The 12,150-nt window shown below is 46.9% G+C and overlaps 1 protein-coding gene across 8 annotated transcripts in view; it reads left to right on the plus strand.

Annotated features, from left to right (window-relative positions):
• The window catches only part of CNTN4 (contactin 4), a 262,223-nt gene that overhangs the window by 221,610 nt on the left and 28,463 nt on the right, over window positions 1–12,150 (plus strand). For all 8 annotated transcript variants that reach the window (XM_021409696.1, XM_021409697.1, XM_021409698.1 and 5 more), the window contains one exon: window positions 10,684–10,811. In XM_021409696.1, coding sequence (XP_021265371.1) covers window positions 10,684–10,811 — 128 coding nt within the window. The remainder of the gene's footprint in view (window positions 1–10,683; window positions 10,812–12,150) is intronic.

Below are 12,150 nucleotides of genomic sequence, written 5' to 3' on the forward strand. Positions count from 1 at the left end.
GACTTCCTAATTAGTTGCTGATTGCTTTAAACAGCCAGAAAGAAAATGGCAGTAGGACAGAGAGCGCATCTTTTCCAGGCTGGTGCCAGGGTGCAAACCATGGTATTATTTTTATCCTGATTACTCGAGAGACGAATTGCCAGCAGTGGCTGTTGGACGTGCAGTCTGGTGACACTTCAGCAGAAAATAGAACCTCAAAGGATGCTTCCTGTCATTGTTTTGCATTAATTGTGTGGACTTTTTTTTTTCTAAATAGAGCACCTGTGCAATTTCTTTAAGGCAGACAGGTAACCAAACCATCAATAACATGTCGGTTTTTCATTACATCCTGCCTAGGCACAATGAAAAATGACATTCTGCAAATAGCTTTTTGAAGCTTGAGTCGACGGTGCAGCATTCATCTTACTTTTCAAAGACAGTGGCAGAAGATGGCTTCACTTCATTGAAACATCTGAGACAACTGGCACGCACTTGCTTTAACCAATTTTCTGCAAAAAAGAGAATTAAGATGAGCCAGGAAACCACTTGATTCGGTGGTCAGAGGGCCTAAAGAAAGCCCTCCGACTCACTCTGCCAGCCTCCAGTTGTTTAAGTTCAGCGCTGATCAGAAGTTGGCCATGCCAGCTCCTTGCTGCGTTGCCTTTTCCCCTCTGCTCTTGTGCAAGTGTTTCTAGCAAAGTGTTATCTGAGAAGTGGTGGAGATGCATCTAGAGCGCAATTTAATGCCATTTTATTTCATATGTCTAAAGCAATTAGGCTGATCCCTAAAACATGCGTATTTATTTGCTCTGCAGCACCAGCAAGCTGTTGCTGTTCTCCCAGCAGACCGCTTTCACTGGGGGTGCTGTGCTCGCTGACACGCGTAGGACAGCGGTGTCACCACGCGGTGACCACAGCCCGGCCACAGCACAGCCAGCCTCATGGTGTTGGTGGGACCCAGTGTGTCTGGAGAAGTCAGCAGGCTTTTGCCTTGGGGCTTGCTTATTTTAGGAGCAGAGCCTTGCTTGTAGGGGGTTGCAAGAGGAGTGACAGAAGCACCCACCAGCCCTTCCCCCCCAGTCCTGCAGAGCACAGAGCGTTTTGAAGTGAAAAATGTTATCAAATATTTCTTCTCTTGGACATTTTCATAATTAGCAGCGAGAAGATAATGATTTTACAGTTAAGGCTACATTTTAAGAAACACGTGTTTAATGTCCTAGGAAATAATTATATGTCTGCTGGGGGAAGTGAAGGATTTCTAAGGAATCCTACCAGACTTGGTGATGTTTTTGATGATGATTTAAACAACATTTTTAAACAACATTTTTAAGTGACGTAAATATGTCTTTGGATCTTGCAGATCTACGTTAATGCCAATTACAAGCGGAGTGGGTAATTTATCTTTGTAATGTGGGCATTTTTTGTTGAAACGAGAGGAAAAGATGTGTTATCTTTGAGAGACTGTGCCTTTGGGCATCTATTCAGATGGTATCAGCTGGAGCGAATAAGCTGAGAGTGCGGTTACTGCTTCTGCTCTAATCTCACGAATGCTTCCAGAAATGGTTTGTGTCAGCAGCTGATGCACGGAAAATCTCCTGCAGATTTTTTTTTTCTCTTAAGAGAATAATTTTTCTGAGCTTCGGTGGAGTTTCTGTTCGTGGTTATGTTTGTCGGAGCTCTGGAGCTTTTGCTGTAGGTGCAGGGTGATGGCTTGTCCTTGTCAGGAGGGAGATGTTGGTGAGGATGATGGAGGCTGCACTGCCAGCCTGAGTCCCTCCTCGTTGGCTGGGAGAAGCCGCTCAGTCTCTGTGCCTCTGGGCTCTGATTGCTGCCGTGGAAGAATGAGCATAGCAAATATTTCACTGAGCGTTAGGTAGACTGAACTGAGTAGCAGCTCCAGAGCACCTGCTGCTCTCTTATGCAAGGTTTCCCTCAATGCTGGGCGTGACATTGCTTGGTGAGGAGCTGTGTGTCTGGACAGACAGCTGTGCGTGCAGATGTTTTAGCTTTCTGCAGGGTGGTTTGCAGGAGTGCTTTGCCCCTCCACCCAAGCCAGCAAAACGCTGCTCCGGGAGGAGGAGAGCCTGCTCTGTGCCAAGCCTGCTCCGAACTCACTGTACTGGGTACGTGCTGAGCACCAACACCCTTCTTGCTGGTGCTGCTCTCGTGTTTTGTGACAAATGGCCAGCTTAGGCTGCAAAAATAAACTGTGAGGCTGAAGGGCTGCACTAAAAGGGGGTTCCCGTGGGGATTGTTCTTCATTTCTCACCAAAATCAATGGGAAGTTGGCTCTTTGCACCGTTGGACCCTTCAGACTTGCACAGTCTTCCCATACGGCTCAAATTATTGTCTCATGTCTGAGGAATGAAAGCTGTAAAAATGAGCTTTGCTTTGCTTTGCTCAGATCTGCTTCCTCAAATATTTATTTTCACGACACGTTTGCTCTTACTGTATTTATTTTAATTTTGTGTATAATGAAAAAAGAGCGGAGAGGGAGAGAAGACAAAAGGTTTCTATTCTTTGAAATTCACGACAGCCTGCTCTTTTCCTTCAGGGTCCCTAGCCGTGTTTGTGTTTGGTTTTCATTTGTTTCTTCCTGTTATCAGCATCCCTTAAGAAAGACGTTTTGTAGAGAGCTGTTCTTAGATAACCCAGGGATACTTTTATATCTGAATGATGACCCTAGGCTTCTCTAAACAATTTACATGAAGTCTCTAATAGCTGCAAATGCTCCCTTCTTTCCTGCTCACTCCTTCAGAATGGGATTTCATCAGTTCCAGACTTGTCTTAAAAATTGCCAGGCAAAAAGGAGGATGATGACGAAGCGCAGCTTTTGTGTTGATCGTCATTAATGTGTTCTGGGTACTGTATTATTTATCTGGACTGCTCTGTCATTGCAGATAAACAGTTTGTTGAGAAAGAAAATTGCGGGAAGAACTTAGGATGACTGGGTGTTAGGATGACTGGGTGATTGGTTTACACTGAGTTCAGTGAGGTTGCGTTGCATCCTATCCTAGGGATCAAGAGCACTTTGGACAAAGACCTTGGCCATCCCATGTCGGGCCACGTGCTGCCGCAGTTCAGATGCTTCATCCTTGGCCTCTAGTTCTGCTTTAAATGCATTTCCAGGAAAGCTGCTGGGAACTTTTCTATTGAACTAAAGGGAACTGGTTTTTACCTTGGTTTATTCTGAGCAAATACAGTTCTCACCTGAAATTAATTATAGTGAGTTTGCTGTTAAGAGAGCTGCCAGTTGTCATTGGATAAGCAAGGCCTTATCTAATGCCTGCTTTCACCAAGAGAAAGACATGTACTAAATTAAATGGGCTTTGACTGAGGCTCCAAATTAGCTCAGACTTTCCTGTGAACCATGAAAAGACAAGTACTTATAGACAAATAAGTACCGAAGCAGATGTAGGTGGTAATCTAAATCAAAACTAACAGGTCCAGGACAAGAAGTTGCGTACCGTTAAAAGGCTGCCTGCACTGTGTGGCAGTCGGTACCGGTTATGGGGTTAGATGGATGGTCAAATAAAAACCCCTGTAATGCCACTCCTGCAGACATTCTGTCACCAGTTCCCAGTCAAACAGAAGTGTACGGAGTTAGAGCTGCTCTCAAGTGCTTTGTTAGGTGAAGCCCAACCCTGGGAGATGGTGTTGTGGCTGCATGGAGGGACGTCTTGAGTGGTGTGAAGATAAGGGATCGGGATCAGGCTCTCCTCTTGTCCTCTCTCCCTGTGCGTGCCAGGGACCATCACGCGCGCGAGTGGAGCTGTGTGATGTCTACATTGACCTCTCTGCCTACTTTAATGGGGATTCGTGTTATACAGCAGACAGCTCTAACCTTACTGTTATTTATTTACGCAGCACAAAAGTTGTAGTCACACACGGAGAGCAACCCATGGCCATGGAGTTATTAGCTGGGGAGCGAGGCAGCCCATCCTTCATGGTGACGGGCAGGTGGTGGTGAGTGGTGTCGTGGCTCGGAGAGGGCTGGGAGCAGTAAATCCTCCCTGGCAACCAGGATGTACATCCAGACCTGTGAGCATTTCTAAATCCTTCCATGTTTTCTGAAAGAGCCTAATGGGTAATGGTGCCTTTATGAGATCATTTTAATAATCCTAGTCCCTGCTTCATTGCATGGGAAGTATTATTAAAAAGGTAAACTGCTACAAAGGCATGCGATAGAAACAGAAATAGTTGGATAAATAATGCAATTGCCTGGAATCATTTACGTTTGCAGTAGAGTTGTGGCATGGAGCAAAGTTGCTGTTAGGCTAAAAATTGCTCTCCGTGTTCCTGCCTATGAACAGCAGGTAATAGCTGAGCAAACATGTTGCTGAGAATCAAAGCCGGGCTGCCCCATGCCTTTCCCCTCCTCCTCTGCTTCCAGCCCCAGCGCAGAGGAAGGACAATGAGCCATTCATCATGTAGGCTGAAATGCACTGTTTCTCACAGGTGCCTTTAACCTAAATCTTCTCTCAGAAGACGGATTATCTCTTAGAAGAACTCTGGCACCACAGTCCCTTTTCAATAGTCACGTCAACCACTGCCACAAAGGCTGTACATGAAGGGATCAATGGTAGTTTTATCTCAAATTGCACTCTGTGTGTATTTCTTCCAGCTGACATTCATTTAAATGCTTGCTCTAAGACGTCTTTTCTCCCTGTAATAGAAAAAGGATAGGACATCCTAAGCATTGTTTCCTGGGGGGAGAAAAATTAAAAATATTCACTTGGTGAAGCATGAAATATTTCAGATGTCTGTGTTTAATCAGCAGTGAAAGCAAGTGTAGTTATGCTTGTATTTCATAAATTAAAATGCTGAAGTGATCAGATAAGAAGCAACATACCTTGCTTCATTTCAGCAGAGCAAATAAAACCATCTGAGATTTAAAAAGGAAAAAAAAAAGTCACTTTATGGGTACATTGCTCCCAAGAAGGAATTCATCTGTAAGCTGCAGTCCAGCAGTTCTGCTGTCCGTGTCCCTTGGGAGGAGAGCTGCCGCTGTCACGCAGCCTGCTGTATGCGCTGCCTCTGTCGTCCATTCATATTCCACATTTCCACCTGCTGAAGAGAAAAATAGAGGGGATGCTGACAAGAATATATTGAGGGATACCTGCGGCATCGTCTGTCTGATGCAAGTCTTCTATCGGTGACTCTGTGAGTGAGTAAATAATTCACTGTGAGAAGAGTTGCCCCCGAGCACACCGCTTACCCGACCAAGGCTCACACCTGGTGCCAGCCGGGCATGGATGGGGGTTATCCATCCCTGGCTCTCCAGTGCTGGGCCTCTTTGATTCCTGGACCCAAACAGAGAAGGTGTTACAGTAAAGCTGGTAGGGCTGGGGTTTTCAAGTAAATGCACTATCGCAGCACAGGGCTGACCTGAGCAGCAGTTCGCAGGCGTGTTTGGGTAGAGGCAAGGGATGCAGTCAGATAGCCAAAGGGCGGATCTCCTTGGAGCTGGGCTGGAGGTAATTACTGATGAGCAGTTTTATTATGTGCTCAGGGAGTTCTGCAGTTTTCACACGTCGTTCGTATTCCAAATAAGGGCTTGATCTTGTTTTTACTAAGTCGGTGATAAAACTCTTACTGATCTCACTGGGACGTGTTATCTCTAAATGCATGTTACTCACTGAGAAATATCTTTCTGCGCCTGGGAATTCTGCCCAGCAATGAGAAGTGCTGCGGTGAGCTCCACGAGTTGGATCTGCTGTGCTCGATTCAGGGCGACCTGCTGATGGGTCACTGAACCAATACGGCAGAGGTACCATGGTTTGAAAATAGAGGAGAGTAGATGAAGTGATTATGCACTGGTGTTTGTACTGCTCCAGGTCTGCCTGGCCTCCTCAATCCATCTCCAGCTGGAGATAGCGTGCAAGTTGATAGCAGTGCGTTGATCCCGGAGGGCTGTGCAGAAGTGGCCGTGATCCCAGAGCGGTCCTTTCTCATGAGCTTGGGTGCCTGAGAACAGCACCGCTCTGCACAACGGTTAGGTGTTTTTCATCCAGAAGGATGCATCTCTCTCCTTCGTGTAGTTTTCAGGGCTCATGCCAACCAACCAGACCAATGGCATGTGCCACTTGCCTTCCTGCAGAGCCGGCACAGGGCATGGGCAGGAGGCTGGTATGAAAACCGTGTGCCTAAAAAAAGACAAGGTCAGTTCTTCCTGGGTAAGAGCCCAAAGCTTTGTTGTAGGAAACGAGCAGTCCCTCCATCTCCTAGTTTCAGATGAGTCTCTGCTCTCTGTGGATCCAAAATCTCCAGTTGACAACACAAGTCAACAGATTCTTTCTCACGGATGACATGCTGCGTTCAAAATAGATGACTCGTTGCTATATGAGGGTGCTAAAATGTGCTATATCACTATTTTTCCAAGTTGATGTTTTTCTCTTCTTTGTTTATTCTTTGCTAGTAGCAGTGACTGAGTGCTAGTTATCCGTGGCACCAACCTGTACAAGAATGTACTAATGTAGATCCTCTTACCACTGCTGTGGTTAGCAGTGGCAGGGAACCCAGAGCACTCAATAGCAAGTCAATAGCTCCTTTTGGCTTCTAGTGGTTTGGAGAGGTGCATACTCAGCAACCAACACTTCATTCTGCAGTAACGTGTGTTTATGGGAAATGTGTTTTATTTTAAGTCTTCCTAGACATTTTACTAGAAAACATTCTAAGGGTATATTTCAGATGAGAAGAAAGAAAGCGTGCTGGATAGTGCTTCATTTAATTTGAACTTTGTGTCTTGAAAGGACTTGTTCAACCAAACTGCTAAAAGTGGTTGATCAAGGGATGTTTGCTTGCAAGGCAATTAGCAGTTTGAGAACTTTCAATGGCCTGAAATGAGCCTTTCCTCCCACTTAATGAAGATACGTCTGCAAAGCAAATTTGTGAAGTAGCAAAATCAGAGACAGTCATTCCTACTTTCTCAACAAACTATAACAAATTTCGCAGTGTTAAAATAATTACTTGCTAACTTCCAGCACATAGGATTAAAATTAAGGGACAGAACACTCCGTGTAGTTTGCACTTTCAGCAAAAAGAGCCACGTAGCTATAAGGCCTCCTAACCAGTGACACAGTAAGATTTTAATGATCTGATTTGTTAAAACAGTTAACTTGCACAATTATTTGTCATTTTTGATGGTAGTCGTTGGCAGGAGTGTGCGGGGAATTAATTAGTTATCAGACCAGAATTCAGTGTGTGTGGGGATGCACTGGGGAATGGCTTTGGAGAATTCGATGCGAGTCCAAGCTTTGCAGTGTTGTGTTATCAGAGGATACCTAAATCCAACCAGCTCTGGCCTTCTGCTTAGGGATGGAAGGAAACAGCAATCTCCCCGTGATGCCCCAGAGACTATGGGGGATTTACTGAGCTCATCCAGAGGTTGTCCCTGGAGCCATCCAGTCCACATTAACCGCGACTATTTTACACTGGGAATGTAAATAGGCACTTAATGGGAAGCCAATAGCATCAGAGAGACGGAGACAGAAAAGGTATTCAAATTTGAAATTAAGGCTAGTTTTATCCACAGATACAGGTAAAATTACCCATGGAGGAGATTATCCTGTAAACAGTTCTCAGCTCTATGGATAAAAATAAATAAAAATAAAATCTCAGTTGTAGGGAAATAAAGCCTACAATATCACTTTTTTTCAGAATTTTTGAGAGAACAAAATGCTGAGGGAGCAAGTGCACAGGCTGGCAGGGCAAGACCAGCACAGTGTGGTCCTTCTTGGGCTGGAGCATCTTGCTGAGCTTGTTTCTGTCCTCTATATTGATGTGAATTTTAATGCCCGCCAAGGGCACCTTCAGCCTTCAGAAAGGCACTGCTGTTTCCGAAGACCTGAAATTGATAACAGCAGTAAGTAATTCCTTGGGAGCTGCTGGTGCTACTGCTGCCCAGGCTCCTGCACTAGAGGCCACTATGGCAAGTCCTGTGCTCCAGTGCACATTTAATGTAATACGTGCATTGATTTGTGCCAACACAGTGGTGAAGATAAGAGACAAGTAGCTATATACTACTCTCTTCCAATTATTGAGCTGGAGCAACTGCTACAGAAGCAAATACATGTCACTGGACTCCTGCAAAAATAAATTACAATAGTGAATGCTACTGACTGCAACAATTTGGAGACCTATAAGCCAGTTGAGAAACTTCTATTAATATCACTGTTATTGACGTGTGAAATATAACCCCTGCCCCTGGTTTCTGCCAGCTGGTCTGCTGTTGTGCTGCTGCAAAAGCAGGTCAGGGAGAGGACAGGACGGAGGTTTGGGAGCATCCTGCACCATCTTCCTCTCCCTCACTCCACACTGTCCTCATAAGGACACTCAGGCTTTCACATTTTTTAAAGCAGCTCTGTGTGTACCCATCAAGAGAGCATGGTTCTGGCAGAAGGCATCGACTGGTCAGGTGCTGGAACGGGCTGCCCAGTGAGGTGCTGGAGTCGCCGTCCCTGATGGTGTTCAAGAAACGTTTAGATGTTGTACTGAGGGCCGTGGTTTAGTGGGAACTGTTGGTGGTAGGTGGATGGTTGGACTGGAGGACCTTGGAGGTCTTTTCCAACCTTGGTGATTCTATGATTCTATGACTCTGTGGTGCTGTGACTGTCCTACATGAAGCTGTGTCCCTGGAGTCCCCGCTCATTGTGCTGGCTGTGGCCTGCAGGAGCTTGCTTTGTTCCTGTCCTGGTGTGGGTGGGTGTCCTATGGGCTGACATTCACCCCTATGGGCTGACAGCTCTCTGGGGGTTGCGTCTGGACTCGGACCAGGCCAAAAATGAACAACAGAGCAACAAATACACTCTTTCAAGTGACGTGGCGGACAGCTGAAGCCACCCATTGTTCCTTTCTGCTGTTTCTCAATACCAAAGTTGCCCAGTGTCACCCCATGGCTGCACATAAAGGCTGGTGCCAACTCGGGGGGTCTGCTGCTACGTGCTGCCCAGCATCTGCACGGCTCCTCACCTGGTGGGGCCTCTGGAACGTTTCTGTGATGCCTGCAGCCATTGTCTGCTAAATTCCTTTCATCCTAACTTCTCAGTCCAGTTGCTCAGAGCTTGATCGGCATTAAGGATGCAGGAAGGCTGCTTCATTTTCTTTCAAATTAGTTAAATTAGGAAATAATTGAGCAGGAGAAGGCGGGAATTAATATGAGATCTTCAGTGCAGGTCTGATAGCGGCTGAAGGGTGGAAAACAGATTGTGCTCCAGGACATGATAGTGAGCAGACAGCCACGTGTTCTGCTAAGAGCGACAGTATTAGGCTGGAGGGAAGGTTTCCCTGGAGTTCTGTAGATCATTTTTTGGTGTCTTCAAATAATTGTATTTTCTGTGGTTGCTATACACCGAGGTAAGAATGTACTAATTAAAAAGAAAATGACCAAAATGTAATAGAGGGAGTACTGAAGTGCTTTGAGTAATAAAGAGATGAAGTCAGTGCAAAGTCGTGCTCGTGGAGACAGCAGGCAGAAATTACGTGCTGAATGGGAAAAAAAGACTTCCCAACTGGAAATGCAAGGGGCGAGAGAAGGACGTGGCTGTCTGCAGAGTGCAGGGCATGGGCTGCATGCTGTGTGCATCGGTGCCCATTTGCCTTATGCTCACAGTGACTGGCCATCTCATGGTCCTGGAGGTAAGGAATCCTTGGAAACAGAGAGAAATATGTTGGTTTTGTCCACTGAGGTGCGTTTGCAGTGTTATGGTGACAGCCCCCAGCACACTGCCTCTCTCGGGCTGTCACCAGCAGTGAGCTCGGTTGATGTTACAGTGGTTAACGATGTGCATAGTGGTGGCTAATGGTGGGTGTTACAGTGGTTAAGCAGCACGGTGCTCTGTAGCTGTCCTCTACGCTGCTTCCGCAGCAGCAGATCCCGCTGTGCTGGTCTGGCATCCGCTGTGCCCCCCAAGAGCTCCTAGGCAAAGAGTGTTCTTTGCACGTTTCAGATCACAGATTTTAATTCTATGCTAATCAGTTGCGATGGCCACGTTGGCCAAAGGCACTTCTGATAAATGGAGCCATCCTGAGCCCAGCAGGACCACGCAGCGCTGTACTCGCTTCCTTGGGGCTCAAGGCATTCACATTGGATGGGATTTACAGGAGATTAGGTTTTCTGCTTTCATTGACTTAGAGCAGAGCGCAAGAAAATGGGATAAAAGACAGCGCTAATTGTGAGAACAAAGGAACCCCCAGAAGCATCCCTGGGCTGGTGCTGAGCAGGGGGAGGAGGGACCACGAGTTATCCTTCATCCCCACCTGCCTCCCACCACCCAAGAGATGGGTAGGAGTGCCCATAACAGCGCATTGATGGCAAGGAGTACGGATCTGCGGAGGGGAAACTGGGCAGTGTGAGACCTTTGTTGAAAAGCCCCCAGGTTTGTGCATGTCTGGCTGCAGCCCATGCAGTGCATGTTGCAGGGCTGTCCTGGAGAGCGCCGAGCACCAAAGCACAGTCTCATGTAAAACCTACATGAGGTGTGTGTGTCAATTAGAGTTGCCCTCAAGTAAAGACACGGGAAACTCATGTAAATGATGCATTCAGTATTTATGAATTGCATCCTCAGAGGCTCCTGCCAGCTTAACTCACTCTGCAACGGACAGCGGACTGTCTGCTGTTCGAGCCGTTAATAATTAATGCAGACTGAGAAGAGCATTATGTTAACGTAACTAACGTGTAACTTCTGTGCCCGCTTGTCTCTCCAGAATCACCGTTTTGGATGATGGCAGCCTCCGAATTGTCAACGTCACCAAGTCGGACACGGGGAGCTACACCTGCGTGGCCACCAACCACTTTGGGACGGCGAGCAGCACCGGCAGCTTGGTTGTGAAAGGTAACGATGACGTTCTCTGGTGGGCGGTACTCAGTGCTGGGCACAACCTGCTCCTTTGCTACGGACACACGTGGGCCCATGGGAGTCACAGGTCCTTCTGCAGCCGGGCTGTCTGGCTGTGTGTCACACAGGGACGCAGTTCTGCAGCTCAGGAGTTCCTGGTGTTTGTTCGTGTGGGCTCAGAGTTTTTCCATCCGTTCTTTTTTTTTAAAGGCAGAACCTGTAAGGTTTCACAAAGACGCTTAAAGTAATGGGTTGTTAAACAGAGTGATGCTGACAAATGTTTTAAATTAATGTGCGCTCTGCTTATGCGTCCTGTGTCTGAGGAATTACTATAGGCAGTGAGTATATGGATTATTACACTTATAATAACTCTCCTTCTCCTTGTTATTTGGGGAAAAACCTCTTTGGATAACACATCAGGAAAGACTGATTGCAAAGCAATAAATCAATCACGGAGCTCTGATGCTGTCAGTTTTCATTCTCCCATGTTTTGGCACTGACGGATAGCATCTGGTTAGAGGGTCTCCCCATCAATTATTTCTGTGGTGGATAGGGAATACTTTGAAATGTTTCAGTGCAAGTTTTAATCCGTGTTTTTTACAGTCAGAGCATATTTCAACAAGTAATGTCAGGCAAGTGCTGATAAAGCTGGTGAGCCGTGCTGTCTTTGTGAGCTGCAGGTCCCAGCAGTACAACAGCAGCCTTCTCCCCAGGGTGAAGGGTTTGTCTCTCAGTTAGCTGCCCCGTTATGCGTTTGCAGTCAGGGAGATTTGGAAAAGCTTGCATGGCACTTGCCCGCGTTTGTCCCTACGAACAAAAATAGAGCAGAGTGAAGATCAGATCTCATTTCCATATGAGCTGACTTTGCCTTTCCTTGTTTTGTGTTGTCCTGAGGAGGAACCTGTAGCAAACAGCCAAGAGAACAATTCTCAGAGGCAGCAGGCACACACAGAATCCTGTGTCTGTTATCAAAGGGTCAGTGAGCGACTGCTTGCCCCCGAGCAAAGCTGGGAGCAGAGGGGTGAGCACAGAGGGGCGGGAGGGTCCCACTGCGCCCGTGCCTGCATGCCACCAGATGCCCACGCAGCCAGGCTTGGCTCTGCAGCTCCTCTGTAGCTGGCTGACGGCAGGCAGCACCCTAAAACCCAGCCACTAAGAACAAGGGCCGTGTTTGCTCACTGCTCTGAGTCGTGCTGCTGTCATCCACGCCTTGTCCTTCCTCGTTAGCAGTACCGAGGAGCAGGCAGTAACTTGGGGCCCAGTGTTGGCGTATGTGTACCTGATCTTTGGGTACACACAGTTCACACATCGCCTTGCTCCTCAGTGAGGTTACTGA

This window comes from Numida meleagris, chromosome 11, assembly GCF_002078875.1.
Source record: "Numida meleagris isolate 19003 breed g44 Domestic line chromosome 11, NumMel1.0, whole genome shotgun sequence".
Classification (NCBI taxonomy): Eukaryota; Metazoa; Chordata; class Aves; order Galliformes; family Numididae; genus Numida; species Numida meleagris.